Source organism: Lissotriton vulgaris, chromosome 2_1 (assembly GCF_964263255.1).
Source record: "Lissotriton vulgaris chromosome 2_1, aLisVul1.2, whole genome shotgun sequence".
NCBI lineage: Eukaryota > Metazoa > Chordata > Amphibia > Caudata > Salamandridae > Lissotriton > Lissotriton vulgaris.
This window is the reverse complement of record NC_141687.1, coordinates 506,403,512-506,419,782: the sequence shown is the minus strand read 5'-3', so window position 1 is coordinate 506,419,782 and position 16,271 is coordinate 506,403,512. Positions and strand designations below refer to the sequence as shown.

At 41.4% G+C, this 16,271-nt stretch overlaps 1 protein-coding gene across 4 annotated transcripts in view; it reads left to right on the top strand.

Annotated features, from left to right (window-relative positions):
- The window catches only part of HECW2 (HECT, C2 and WW domain containing E3 ubiquitin protein ligase 2), a 1,269,905-nt gene that overhangs the window by 923,422 nt on the left and 330,212 nt on the right, over window positions 1–16,271 (top strand). For all 4 annotated transcript variants that reach the window (XM_086955408.1, XM_086955407.1, XM_086955409.1 and 1 more), the window contains 2 exons: window positions 1,443–1,593; window positions 4,527–4,642. In XM_086955408.1, the coding sequence (XP_086811534.1) occupies window positions 1,443–1,593; window positions 4,527–4,642 (267 nt within the window). The remainder of the gene's footprint in view (window positions 1–1,442; window positions 1,594–4,526; window positions 4,643–16,271) is intronic.

Below are 16,271 nucleotides of genomic sequence, written 5' to 3'. Positions count from 1 at the left end.
TAATGAATGGACTAATGCTTCCACTGTAGGGGCCTGTGTTCGACCTCATGGTCACAGGTTCAAATCTCAGAGGGTATACTCTGCCTTTCATCCATCTTAGGTCGATAAAATGAGTACCATTGAGTTGGGTTACAATAAACATCTGCTATTCAGCGCCAAGATACCTACGGATGAACGTGCGCTTTACAAATACGCGTTATGTTATGTTAGTAGTTGTGTTGTTACTATCATTGGCAGCATGGCAGGGGCAATGTGTGGTGCAAGTTGCAGTGGTGTCCTGACGAGAGCCTGTGCACTTACTTTATACAAATTAAGCACTGGCAGTAAATTCCATCCTTGTATGCTTCTGGCTGAAGTCTGGCCTTTCTACCTTTTAACACAGCATGGGTCGCATGCAGTAAAGGTTTTTGCAGTAACAGAGCTTGGCTTTATTACGGCTTGGCTTTGTGACTGAAAATGATGTTTACTCACTGCACAAAACAGCTTTTATATGTGGTTTTATAACCTATTCTGAATGAGAAGCCAAAATGGACTGTAGCAATGGTTTTTGATCTCAATTGTGTTTGCAAAAGATTGAAAACTTACCATCTTGCACATTGTGGTGGTAACTGATTTTTATAAGGGAAAATCTGCCTGTTTCCCTGTTCACTGATGTGTTTTCAGACGGGAGCCATTTTTTAGAAAATAACATGAGCTGCTTTAAATAATGTTTCCCATTTAGAAAAGGCAATGCAGGGATGGTGGTCTGCCGTCCCTTGCACGGAGCCATCCCTCTATTCAGAGCCATTCATTCAGAGAAGTTTGCAAAATTTGACCTTCCTAAATAGTTTTTGTTAGCCAGATCGTTTTGTGGCCTTGCGAATTTATTAGTTGCATCACAAATTAAATCCCGTCACAAATCAGTCACTTTGCAATTTGCCCATCCCATGTCATCAACCGGATGTAGTACATCAGCCCGTAAATTATACTAGCATTTAGAATAAGTTAGATTAATATACAAGGGGATCTTAATCATCAGAGCTCAGAATCCAACACAACAAATTTGATCAACAATTGCAATCAAACTATACTTTTCATATTTAAATAACGTTATCTTCAGTATTCCAAACTCAAAATGGTGCTCACCTGTGGCTTATGTCAAATGGAATGACTAACTGATACTTAAGGGACCCGCCAACTTTAAATAGGGAGGCATCTGTAATGATGCCTGGGACAAGAGTGTTTTATACATTTTGCAAAATAAACAATAACTGAAAAGAAATTATAAGTAAACAAGCGAAATAAGAACATAAAAATGTGGGGAATAAGATAGGAGCGACGTAGAGAAAACATTATATTGGGCAGATTTGCAAACAGATGGAACAGAGTAAAAGGTGGGCAGCATTATGAGAACATTTGAATTGACATGCATTGCAAGTAATGGTTTCTTTACCTTTGTTTAGATTGGGAGGCACGGATTGATAGCCATGGTAGGATCTTCTATGTGGACCATGTCAACAGGACAACTACCTGGCAGCGGCCCACTGCACCTCCAGCACCGCAGATCCTCCAGCGGTCCAACTCCATACAGCAGATGGAGCAGCTAAACCGCCGGTGAGCTACAGCAGCAACTGCTCTACACTTGCCTCACTGCCACACACAAATACACTTGCACGCACACACTCACATACACACACACACACACACACACACACCATAGACACACAAACACACATTATATGCCATGCGCACCATTAATTCCTCTGTAGCCTATTTTTCTACATGCCTTTTTGTGCCTTTCAAGTGGCCATTACTACATCTGCTTTTTTCATGTTTCCAGCAACATGCAGTTGAAATATCCAAAAAATCAATTCAATTAATAAAGTTGAAAAAAGGCAAACATGCATGTTATATAGCTTAGTTAAATACTAAAATGTGCACTTTAAGTATATGATTATGTGTGCGCATTTAACTTAAAACAAATGTAGCGATCCAAATGTGAACATGGGTAAATTAGTTCATGCTTACATATGGAGTGCATTTTCAAATAAATGCAGCATGACTCAAGACAAGTGTACATATGTATGAGAACTACATTTCGTTCAAGGCTAAAATAAACATTAGTGTGCTTAAGTTTATGAATCTCTAATTTCTAGAGTGAATGCATTTCAGCAATACATTTGAATACTTCACTTCTCATTAATAAAGATAAGACACACATAGTATATGGTGCTGAGTGCACGTATATATTGCACCTCTGTGACGTGTAAGGGTGGTGCTAAAATTGCACTGCTCCAATCCTCCCTCTGATGGCAAACCTAGCCAACTCGATCAAAATACAGATCTTCAAAATACTTCTCAGATGGACCAATCAAAATCAAATGGGTTCCATAACTTTTTGTCTAGATTCCTCCAGATGTATCATGCCATCATAGTATCTACGCTGACTCTTCTGTTATTCAATTGCTTGTATATTCTTATATCCCTTAAAACCCCAAACCAGGAATATTGCACAAAGATCAATTATCACAAGGGGCTTCAAGATGGATCCCACTAATCCACTTCCCATATCTCCAAACCATTTACTTACTGCAGCAAATCTATTTCCAAATGCTTCCCAAGAATCTGTTGCTTGTAACTCCTTCAAATCTCCATTTAGGTCAATAATGTTTTTGATAACTTCTTCAATTTTTACTCTTGTCAGGGGTGCAAGTGCAACATTGTTGCACCTTTAACATCCGATAGACTCTGCCCTCTTTCGCAAGGAGGATTTCTAAAGCAATGCGGTTCTGCAAAACCAAGGATCTCACAGCAACCATTTCAGTATCTACAACTAATGAAACTCCTACTGTACTGGGTGAAAGTTTATCTACTTTGGTGGACAACGTTCTAATCATGATGACATTCAAAATCACACCTACAGATGGAATCATTGCACCAAACATATCTCCCACTATTTTTCCAGCACTAGCTCCTTGTTTGGGCCAACGCTTTTTTCTCCCACACAGGAATATCAAAATGTTCCACATGATAAATCAAACTATACCTAAATACAGAAGTTGGTATTCCTTAAAGAAAGGCAAACTCTCTTTTACCAGCATGTATACATCTTATAGTCATCTAATCAAGACTCTAAGTTTAGATTGAGAATGGTTCAGAATGATAAATCTCAGAAGCAGGAGATGCCAGCATACTGAAGATTTCAGTAGAAATCTTCTAAAAGGGAACAAGTATTTAGCATATAGCTGTACACTCTCAAGAATAGGGCAAGCAGATAGGTTTGTACCTCTCAATGTGAAAAAGGATCTGCTTTAAGCTGTAACAGGGTGTACATTAATTAAAGCTTACTGGTACATCTTCATCAGCTGATTCTGACACCACCCTTCCATGGACCAAAAGTGTTGCACTTCACTTTGCACGGTACCAGTATCTTCAGATTTTCTCATCCCACAAAACTTAGACATTCAAACTACCTTGGTTAGTACACCATTACTGATATGCGATGAATAGGAAGCTTCTTCAGCTTATTAGCTCTTCACATCTCTGCCAAGATTTTGTACTCAGCCCTTACTATCTTTAATACACATCACTCCTTTCTCTAGCTACTGAAGCCTTGAAACTGCATTTGCATAGGAGAAAACATGCAAGGCAATCATGCATTTCAAATTCAGGCCTAGTTAAATTAGCTTAGTTAACCCTTTCGATGCTGATGACGAGCTCAGCTCGTCATGATGCACAGTTGAGCTGTGCTGATGACGAGCTGAGCTCGTCATGAATACAGCCTAAGTGCAGTTTCCAGCACAGGGGGGGGAAACACCTAGCAGCCAAGGTGTTAAACACTAAAATGTGAACTTTGAACATATGATTATATGTGCACATATACCTTCAAAAAAATGCAATCTAAATGCAAACATGGGTAAATTAGTTCAAGCTTAAATACCCAGTGCATTTTCAAATAAATGCAACATGACTCAAGACAAAAGTGTAAATATGCATGAGAAATACATTTCATTCATATCTAAGCTAAATATTAGTGTGTACAGGTTTATGAATCGCTAGTTTCTACACTGAATGAATTTCAGCAATATATTTGAATACTTCACTTCTCAATAATACATTTAAGATACACAGACTATATGGTGCTAAGTGCACGAATATATTGTGCTTCAGTGACGTGTAAGGGTGGAGCTAAAATTGAGCTGCTCCACCTGCATTCTGGGATTAAATGCCAGGGTAAAGTGTGATACAGTTGATATGTATATATTTATCAAACACTGTAGACGAGACAGTGAAATGTGAAAATCATTAAACAGAACTGTTGTTCACAAGTTTCTTTGTATCTAGTGTAATCATATGAGCAATGTACGAACAGATTATAGCGCTTGTCACCATATACTGAACTGCTTATAAAAATCTTACATATGCACGTAATACAATTAACATTTTACTGAAATGATTAACAAATCAATACCTCAACCAATACATTTGGAATTCTGTAGACACAATGCACTTTCCAGTTTTTATCTAATCACAATTTTTTATTCTAGTTATCAGAGCATTCGACGTACAATGACGAATGATCGCCCTGAAGAGCACATTAGTCCAATGGAAGGAACAGGACCAGTAGCTGGAGACGATGTTGATTATCATCACTCAAATGCAGGTGAGAACAAAATAACACGCTGTACAAAGAAAAAAATGCAAATGTGCAGGCTTAATTATTACTAAACCTGAGTCTGAGAAATATTCTTAAAGTGGAACCCAGAACCCCAAGAAATATTCAGATTTGTTCATGAGATAGAGTGTACAGTGGAAATACTTGGAAGTCTTGAGTAACTACTACATTTAGTTCTCCACAAAGCGGTTCTGCTTGCTGGCTAGTTCTTCACATAGCTCATCTGTTGCAAATAACTAATTCATCCTCTGAAAGACTAGGGCATGTACTTGACTTTCTGGCATAACCCCTTCAAGATGACTGCCAAACATGCAGCACCAGAAGGATTGGGAGCTAAAATAAAGACTACTCGCTTTCATATCTTGAAAAGTAATAACGTTAATTTATAATATGTAGATGACCTTTGCACAGGTACACTCTAGATGAAATAATTTAAACTTTGATCTCTCAGATGGGTATTGGAAATGCTTCATCAAGAGAGAAAATGGGCATGACTGTGCTTATGGGTTTATAAATAAAAAGCCAGGACACAAAACGGGCATGTTTTATAAACGTGTGTCTTATTTGAAAAATAACATTATGTAGAGCAACAGCAATAGTAAATGAGTTTACTTCCTAGAGATAGCTGCATTATTTTTAGGCCAATGTTGTTATCCTGATGTCTGCAAATGACTGAATAGTACAATGATATACCCCGGAGGTAGGAGCGTTGGCCAATATTAGAGGCTCATGTCTGTATCAATCACACATTGCCTACTGGCAGAGGAACCGGATGGTGAAGGGAACTATTCTTAGGGTCACACATCTTTGTAGCCTGCAAGTTAAAGCAAAGAGTCATGTGTTGTGCCGCACAGGTCAACTTTTGAACAGTTCTGTTTTAAAGAAAACCTTTCCAGTTAATTTAACAATGTTTAAAAACAGTGAAATCATTTTGCTTTAAGGGCTCTCTTGACAGCATGGTTTTCTGGAAAATCTATGGTTACCACAGGCCTAATTTGTTTATAGGCGAGTGGCTCATTTCTCCATCAGGGAGATTAAGTAAATTACTCTGTTGCCCTGAAGGAATGCTGCCCACCTAGCTTAGAAATAGCCAACAAGCTGGCAGTAATTTCTAAAGCATTGGCATGTGGTTCCTGTCAATGCTGTTTACAGTTTGGGGCAGGGCTCTGGCAACATGACGGAGCCCTGCACCAAACAGTTTTTTTTTTTTTTCAAAAAGGAAATCCTGAAGGAGGATTTTCTTTTTTAAAACAAAAAGGAAAATGCTCCACTTGCCATGGAAGACCTCTTCCATGGCAAGGAAAGCATTTAGCAGTTTTCACTGCCCACTACCACCAGAGTTTTTCTGGCGATGATTGGCAGTGAAAACTGACCTCTAATTCTGCCCATCTAAATTATGTGGGTGGAATTAGAGGTCTGCCTCCAAAGGTCCTTGCTCCATCGGGCTGTTGGGAGGGTTTAATCACATCAGAGACGGAGTAGTCTCCACCGTTAATAAACCTAGCGTCCACCCTTTTGAAAATTTGGCACATTGTGTTGGAATATACATACCGCCTAGATTTTAAATCTGCTCCAAATCTTTAAAGTGTGTGTTAAAATAAGTAATGATCAACCAGTCCTGCTCAGTGTGGACAAGATCTTCATTCCAGTCACCAACCACTGAGAGTGATCCAGCGCTTCTCCGGAAATAATTTCTAAATCCATGTCACCTTTCCCTGAAGTACAACTACTACCATATTCTCATCAGTGGGGCCCATAAAACTGCAAATCACCCATAAACACTTATACCCTACTTCATAGATCGGTGAAATTCAAAGGATAGCGGCTGTATCATAGTAGAGTATCTAAAACTAAAATTGAATATTTATACTATTTACACCTGTAGTTTAGATGCGTTTACGATGGTTTTCAATAAGTACAACATTTTATTTAGACACACCACCATTGAGATCAATCGATCTGCTAGTAAAAAATTAGGCGTAGGAAAACTCAAGATCAGCTTCATTCTCCATTTATCTAATTTTTTGTTAAGAGCAAATTCGGCATATCTAAGATTATTCACTTTATTTATTTCTTTATTTCAAAGACGACATTTAAGAATAAGGATTTAAATTTAAGACAGCTAAATTCATTTATTTAAGAAAACTCAAAGATAGACATTTTCATTTGTTTTATATAGCAAGTATTAGCAAAGGACAGATAGTTCCCAAATAATCATTTATTCTCCTAACATCCCTATTTATTTATTTATTTATTTATAGCATTTGTAGAGCGCTTCTGCAACCCTACGGGCATCCTGGCGCATCCCTAACTAAACTCTCTCAGTTAAAGTGCATCTCCCTGTGAAAGGAAATAGAAAAATTATTCAGATTCTTACATCTCAAGAAAATCAGCATTCCAGCAGCATCTCTGGTAGCAATCGAAGAGAAGTTTTTTCTTCAATAAAACCAACACTTTTTATACCTTTTTCACTAGCTCTATCGATCTAAAAGTGTAACTTTCAACCTAAATTCGAGTTCTGATTGGACAATTTTGGGGTGGATGAGCATCATTTAGTCATCACAAAATTAGAATTTCCTTCTGTCCGCAATTTTCTAATGGATCCTTTGTTTGGCCCAAGTCCGGCCTAGTCCTGTTCTCTACTCGCAACTTTAGCATGTATTCCCACGTTCTTTACCATTGTGCTCATCATTTTGGCAGCCATCTATACTTCCAGGCCACAATGGCCTTGAACCGTTGTCACTCCAAGCACAAGCAGCTCGCTTTCAGAATCAAACTTTGCTCGCGCATGCGTATTTCTTTTGTGACCACAATAATTGAGTGACTCCATTTTCTTTTAGGCCTCATGAGTCAAAATGGGAACTATCATAGAAACAAAAACAAACGACCATACATTTTAAGGAATTTGACCCTTCTGTTTACCGCCCCCCTTTCTAAAGTTTCCCTTTTTAGCAATTACCTAGCAAATAGCCACATTTAAGCGTGATATACTCACTTATCCTCGCGTTTTGCCACAGTAATACGTAAACAAAAAGCACATATATGCTGCATTCCATTATCTTAAAGCTACTCATTAATTTAAGACATAACAAAATCACATAATTAGTTAATAATAATTGCAACATAAGCAAAATGAGTTCCCATGTGTATTCGTGTAGGTGTATTTCTCATTCTAAGTTGATTAGTCATGCATGTCATTCCATTTGTACAAATTATGGTTATGGAAGTGTGACTTTGCAAGGGGTACGCAAAATTTAGCTTCTCCACCTCGCTCCATAAAAAGCAGCCTTACCCTCCAGCTCTCCGGCTTCAACTGCTCGACTTAGAAACCTTTACATGTGGTCATTCCGAGATGACCTATGATAATTGGAAACACCACCCTTTAACACTCCAAGACCATTACAACACAAATCCTACCCCAAAACAAATCCCTTAAAAAACAAAAGTAACTCAAAATTAATTAGAAGAAACTGTACAGTACAAGTAATCCTATGAGATATGCTAAAGGAACCTATTCCAAAATAACTTTCCATGAGAAACTGCAAAGAAACTAATTATAAACTTTCGCAAGAAGAACAGCATATATTCTACTCCTCTTGGACCTCTCAGCTGCCTTTGACCCGGTTGACCATGACACTCTGAAACAAAGACTCTATGAATCCGGCATAGAGGGAACTGCTTTAGACTAGATAGCGTCCTACCTTCGAAACAGAACTAATGTCATCCATACCCCACCTTTCTCGTCCAAACCATACTCCACAAAAGCAGGGGTCCCTCAAGGTTCTATGATCTTGCCCATGCTTTTCAACATCTACATGAAGTCATTACCAGTACTGATCAATAAATTTCACCTCACGTGCTATAACTATGCAGATGACACGCGAATACTCCTTCAACTGGAATGCCCCAAAGACATTGGAAAATCACCAATTTTCAGCTGTTCCAAAGCCGTGGATCGGTGGATGACCTAGAGCCATCTCAAATTAAATGCTTCAAAAACTGAAATACTCACGTGTGGCGATTGGAAACATTACAACCCGCTTGCTGCATGGCCTGATGAACTGGGATCACTGCCTAAAGTATCGAAGGAAGTAAGAAACCTCGGAATGATCATGGACTTCAAGCTGTCGATCAATGCCCAAGTGGATAAAATAGCAAGATCAAGCTTTGCTACTATAAAAATGCTGCAACACATTTTCCCTCATTTGGGATTTCCACACAAGGTCCAAGCTACCATCTCCCTCGTTCTGTCCAAATTACGCCAATAGCCTCTACCATGGATCACCTTTAACGACCACGAAAAGACTACAACGGATTCCGAACTCGGCTGCCAGACTACTCTTGCATATCAAACCGCAAGACCACATCTCCCCTGCCTTGAAAGCCCTGCATTGGTTACCGGTTGCCAGAAGATCCACGTTCATCTGCTTTGTATCACCCACAAAGCAATACATGGAATGGGACTGCTCTTCATCAGGAATAAAATCTCCAAACACATTCAACAAAGGAACCTCCGCTCTAAAGGAACATCTCGCCTCAAAATTCCACCACACAAAAAAAAAACATGGGTGGCACATCCTTCTCTGTTCAAGTAGCCAAACTATGGAACTCTTTATCCTTATCTTCAGAAAACTACTCAAGATTTGGCTCTTCCCCACATAAGCACATACGCAAACAGAAATTTACAGCATATCCCTCTGTATACAAGCATTTTTTTTCACTATACATATGTACCTATCTTTGTGTATTACTTTGTATAAACATGTAAAATAATTATGTTGTTGAGCAAAAAAAAATAATAACAAATAAATAAAAATCATCTTTGGTCTACATGTACATACTTCCATTGTGCATCTATGTACCTTCCATGTACTTGGATCTGTGTGTCTGTTACTTTTCTCCTGAAAAAGCATACCCAATGCACTACCCTATTTCTCATCCTGTGCCTCTATCAATATCTTTAATCTACATATACTTACCTCCTTTATGTATCTATATACTTTCAATGTAATTATGGATCTATATATTTATCACTTTCTTCTAATTTAGTGTTTCCAATGCACTACCCTATTTCTCAGCCTATATTTGCTCAATATATCTTCTAGCCCAACCTTTCTAACTCATCTCAAACTTCTTCTACTACTCCTTCCAATGCACTACCCTATCTCTTATCCTATAAATCTATCAATATATCCTTTACATCCACTCTCTCATTTATCCCAAACCCCATATCACTACTATGATTGCCAAAATATCCCTTTCTAGACTCTCTCCTACTCTACCCTGACACCTCTTTTACTATACAGATCCCCTAAAACAAACCTTTCTAAACACTTTCCTCTGAGTCCTCCCCTCCAAAACTCCTTTTTACTCATGAAAAGCCTCCTCCTATTGCTAAGACCTAAAAAAAAATAACTTTCACTCTTTTATCCCTCCACTATCCTTTTCAATCGAAATTACTGGACTAACATGTTCACTTCTCAAATTCCATATTAAACTATACTAATATACTACCCAAATAACTGAATAACATATCCACTACTCACATTGCTTCATTTTTTTTTACTATACTAATTTTCAACAGTAATCCTTTATGGGTTCAGGAGTGGAGTGCTACTCGCCAGAAAAGTGATTCAACACCCATCAGGTGTAACAAGTGCTATATGAAGGCAAATCTTTCTTCCCCTTTTATCCCTCCTCACTCCAAGTAACTGACTAATATCCACCACTGAAATAAATTCATATTTCACCATATTAATTCACCACTAATCCTTTGTAGGCTACCTGAATAGCGTGCGTCAACAAGCGCTATATAAATACAAACCTTTGTCCTCCTCTATCCTGCTGCTATCATTCCAAAACCAAATAACTGACTAATCTATTCACCACTTAAAATGTACTTTCATGTTTCACTATACTAATTCAACACTAATTCTCTATGGTTCCCGGAGTAGCTTGCTACTTGCCGAAAAAGCGCTTTGACGCCTCGTCAGGGGTAGTAAGCGCTATATAAATGCAATTACAATACAATACAATGTTCCTAAGCATATTAGCCAGTATTTTCTGGCACCACATAATCATCACACCACTTGATTTTCACATGTCTTCTTCCAGTGCGTCAAAGTGCTGAGTCAAAAGCTACATTGTCAAGTTGCCAACACTGAGCATTGATGTCCCCACTAGCTTTTGACATGAGATTTCACAAACCAGGATGTGCTCCATTGTTCAGCTTGACCACAGTTTTAATAACTTTCTAACTAGAACTTCCTCCCCAACATCCCATACTTTGTCCTTGATTCAGTTCTTCAGATCATAAGAATGCTTGTAATTCCCCTGATACTTTTCCCTGAGCCACCAACCCCTCCTTTTGAGCTCGCTCAATTCCTCATCTCGCACCTATTCTATCCTTCGTCTTTTCCCACACAAACATGCAGGGTTCAACTTGCTATTACCAACACGACCTCTCATCCAGAAGAATGGCAATTTGAATGTGACTGAACGAGGTGTATTTCGGTAGGCCCACCACACCTCATTCAGAACCTCAGCTAAAGGTCTTCTTGTCATAATCGCCCTCATTACACAGGATTTGACCACACCTTTCATTCACGCCACAAGACCATTGGCCTGTAAAGAATACAGCGCTGTCTTTAGATGTGTGATGGACAGACTGCTCAAAAACTCCTTCATCTCGTGAGATGTTTACTGAACACCATTATCTGTTAAAAGCTCTTTTTCCTTCAAGAAGTTGACCACCACTCAGGTGTCAATGGAGCTTACATAATTAGTCACAACCCACTTAGACATGTAATCCTCCAAAAGAATCACATAGCATTAATTGTGAGGCAGAAGATGGAATGGAATAGAAAAGTCCAAGCCCAATTTTCTCCAAGGTTCAATGGGAACGTCTACCGGAGATAATGAAGTCTTTGAGAAAACGTTGCTGTTATCACTTCTCGCACATGCATCACAGTCTTTGACAACACTCTCAATCAGCATCCTATCTAGGCGAGTGACCCTTATTTGTGAAATCGCCTTAGCGGAACCAATTTGGTCCCTGTACAATTCGCCACCAAATCAATTGAGTTAGTACCTCACATTCATATACCCTCTCAAATCTTCTGAGAGGTTTATAATTTGACCAACCCTTGACAATGAACTCTTTTCAACTTCATCTTCCTCTCTCCCAGCTTTCCACTCACCCTCCTGCAGTGTACTCTCACAAATCCAACAGACCGGGCGAGTAGGGTTACCCTCGACTCCCACCAACTCGTTGCCTAACTCCCCATCTACTGGTGGGCTGCATAAGCAATCATAAACCATATTTTTTGTACTCCACTTGGAAATTGAGCTCGCTCTGACCCTACATCCACCTTATGGAACTAGGAGTCAGCTCATCATTCTTATGGGGGGAAACACATGAACCTATGGCCTGTAGTCAGACAGAATAGTAAACGGTATTTACCACAGGTAAAACTTAAAGCCAGAGTGTAAGGCACTAAGCTCCCATGTGTGCCTATCACCGTGCAGCCATACAGTGCCAACTTACAATAAGTAATATGACAAAATGTGGCAATCACTGTAGAATCCTTGCTTAAGAACCTTGATCGCCAATGATGCCCCAACGTTGGGGTTTGCAACTATAGAGGTAGTAACTGACAAGTTGAAATGCTCCTTCAAAATTAGTAAGTCGATCACTTCTGTTGAAATGCTCTACAATAGTGAAATACTCACAGAGACCAGTGTAAAAAAAACCTCAAAGATTCAAAATGGCTGCCAATACGTTGTTCCGCATCGCTCTTTACAGGAAATAGAGCTTGCTCTCCCAACATGATTCACGTCGCTCAGGTCCAGCATTTGCAGGCGATAGACCCTTCTTGAATCAGATGCACACACCGGAATTCCCTCGTCCTCCGTAACTCTGCTGCCACTTGAGAGCTATTCATTGTTGCGATGGGCATGCACCATGGAGGTTCCACATCTCCTCACCACAAGCCACCCCTGCTGACATGCATGAGCTACAGTGACCGTTAAAAGGTAACTGGCAGTAGCTAAAAAACACTGTCGCCATACCAAACAAACATTCTATGCTGGGCACAGCTCTCATGAAGGGCAGGGGTAATTTGTCCATCAAAGGCAATAAAATAGTCTTACCCTGAGCTGTGAACTCCATATGCACGATCAGCACAGGAGAGGCTGGTGCCAAAAGATGCATGTCTCCTCTCGGGCGCTCATCGCCAGTGTTAAAATAAGTAATGATCCACCAGTCCTGCTCATTGTGGACAAGATCTTTATTCCAATCAGTACCAACCAAGGAGAGCAGCCGTTGCCTCCATCTCTCCTGCTTCAACTGCCCGCCTTAGAACCCTTACATGTGGTTATTCCAAGATGACCTAGGATCATTGGAATCACCATTCGACAACACTCCAAGCCCATTACAACAGTGTGCTTTGGCTGTTTCTACAGAAGTAGCTCTTTCTCACCTCCTGCTATTTGTTGTTTAGTGTATAATTTCTCGCTCTTAGAAACACTTCTTGGAAGTACTTTCATTGGAGTGCGTGAGGAACTATCTTACATCTAAAAAAAACCTCAGTCATCACACTGTCACATTCAATTGTTTATCTCCTCTCAGCATTTAATGTAGAAAACAATCTATATGCTATTTTTCTCTATTATTAGCATTTCTTACTGGTCTGACTTTAAAATGATTAAAAAAATTGTTTATGCAACATATGCAAACAGCATTTGAGCATGCCTAAATCATTATCAAATTACAGCCAGACCAGAAAATGCGTATTTGTTACCAGTTGATGTCACTGGCATTGGCTTTTGCCTTCACAGATTTCGATCAGCTTGTAATTTGAAAAATTCATATTCACTTGCAGATGTGATTAGTTGTGATCACTTTGTGGAGATGATATTTTCAACCTGCTAACAGGGCTGGATTTAGTTCTATGACGTCAGAAAGAGAAGGGCTTCGGGTGCAAAGCAAGATACACATGTCTCTGAGCGCTGTCCCGCAGCAGCTGTCCATCAAAATCTAGCAGGCTCAGATTTGTTGCAGATAAAATGCTGACATTTACAAGTATGACATTTACATCTCGTAATACGATGTTTCCATAAGCCAGCAACACAATATGAGTGAACAAAATGAACATAATGTTATGCAATAATAAAATGTAAAAGGCACTCCTTCGCCCAAACTGTTTGCCTTCTTCCTCTATTTTTCTTTATCTCGTTTTTGCTGGCACTAGGACTCTGCACACTTTACCACTGCTAACCAGTGCTAAAGTGCTGGTGCTCTCTTCTCTAATCATTGAAATACTGGCTAATCACCAATTGGCATATTTAATGTACTTATAAGTCCCTGGTAAAGTGGTGCTACATGTACCTATGGACTGTAAATGAAATGCTACTAGTGGGCCTGCAGCACTGGTTGTGCCACCCACTTAAGTAGCCCTTTAAACATGTCTCAGGCCTGCCATTGGAGACCCTGTGTGTGCAGTTTTAAACTTTCATTTCGACCTGATAAAATAAACCTTTTATCTGGCCCAAACCTTACTTTTTAGGTTTTGCCTGGGGCACTGAGCTTTAGCTCCGCCCCCAGGAGAAATCTGTAGTTTTCAGTAAGGGACACTAGAATACGCCCTCTGTTCCATTGGCTAGCTCCATAAATGGAGGCTAGCCATTGGAACAGAGATCTGTTCGTCTAGGCCGGACCAGATTCGGGGGCGTTCCCGAGATTTTTTCCATCTCCACCCTTTTTGCCTCGTCATCGGGCGGTGGGCGTGTTTATTTTTTTCTTCTTTCTGCAGCATCCTTCCTCACACCAGCTGGATGGCTCTCCATGTGAGGACGCAGACCTGACCGGCTCTCTACTCCGTGCCAACGCAATGGAAGTTGATTTGTTGCCAGTGCCCGTTCCCGCCCCTGCCCCCCCCTCCCGCTCTCCGTGTGTTCGTTCCCGCCCCTGCCCCCCCTCCCGCTCTCCGTGTGTTCGCTCCCGCCCCCCTCCCGCTCTCCGTGTGTTCGTTCCCGCCTCTGCCCCCCCCTCCCGCTCTCAGTATGCCCCCAGGAGGGGCATGAGAGGTGAATCTGTCCATCAACGCGGACCCGTTTTCGTGTTTTCTTCCGTGCTCCAGCTGGGCGTTTTTTTGCTGTCTGTTTCTTCCGGCCGGCCAATCCCTGCGTGGCCGGCCGGAAGTCCGGCCCCCCGCAGCCCGGGAGACAGGAGAACAACCATGGCGGGCGCTCTGCCGGGCTCCCGTGAGCTGAGGGAGCCCGGCGGCATCAGAGGCGGGAGAGCCCTGCAGCACCACCACGCCGCCCGCAGTGGGCCTTTGAGAGGAAATGCTGCTGGGATCTTCTTGCGGCAGGTCGAAGGATCCCAGGCATGTGTTGTGGGCGGGAATGGGAACAGGCGGGGAGGGGGTGCATTGATGAGTGCTGTCGTCATGCCCGAGCTCTGACCCTAGATTAAAAGCCTGCATGAAAAGATGATGGAGGGGTGTTGAACGTCTTGGGAAATGGATGGCAAGAAGAAGAGCCCGCCTTGAAAAGGTTCTGGAATCGCAGCATCGGTTTGTGCTTTTTCGTCTCAGTATGTTGTGATTAATGTTTACACACATTCTATGGGCATCTTCTTTTCTGTTCAGGGCGTGTGCTGTGCGACTCCGAGGCTCCTCTGTGATTTAGTCTGTTAGTAGAGGGCACTCCCATAGTGTATGTAGAAGGCTCTGGGGGCACTGCTTAGTTTTGCGAGCCCACAGAGGCTCGAGAGCAGTTTCTTCTTTCCCCCCAAGTAGCCCCATTTGATTTCGAGTGCCGAGAGGTTCCCGACCGCATTTCTCATTTTGAGCCCAGGGGGGCTCGGGCCGCATTCTTTGTTAAAGAGCCCAGCGAGGCTTAATCTTATTGGTTAAAGCCCTAAGAGGGCTCCGGGGGGGCATTTGTAATTAGGAGCCCCGAGGCTCCAGGGCCACATCGTTGTATTGAGAGCCCAGGGAGGCTCTAGGGGGGCATTCCTTTTGGCCAGAGCCGCATTCTTTGTTAAAGAGCCCAGCGAGGCTCAAGGCTTAATCTTATTGGTTAAAGCCCTAAGAGGGCTCCGGGGGCATTTGTAATTAGGAGCCCCGAGGCTCCAGGGCCACTTTGTTGTATTGAGAGCCCAGGGAGGCTCTTGGGGGGCATTCCTTTTGGCTAGAGCCGCGCTTCTCCCCTGCCTGTCCATGTTATGCTGCCCTCCTGTACGTCTCCCCCAAGAGTTGCTTTCTAATCCATGTGCTCCTCCCCACTCGCTCCATGACGTTCTTTCGCCTGTTGCTTCCCCCTAACCCCGACCTCCATGTTACTTTCCGCCACCCGCACCCTCTGTGTTGTTTCCCCACCCTCCCAGTGGCACTGACCCTACGTGCATGCAGTGAATCAATAAAACTGTGAAGAGCACAAAGTCGAGTTACATAGTGATAGCCATGTGGTAAATAGTGTGGAATCTTTTTTTCAAGTAATGTGTTTATGGCAGTGCAGAGATTACTCAAATAGGACCGTTTGTCTCATAAATAAGGTGAATGAATGAGAAGCTGTCTAGCTAAAAATAATTCCCATGTGATTCTAGTGAGAA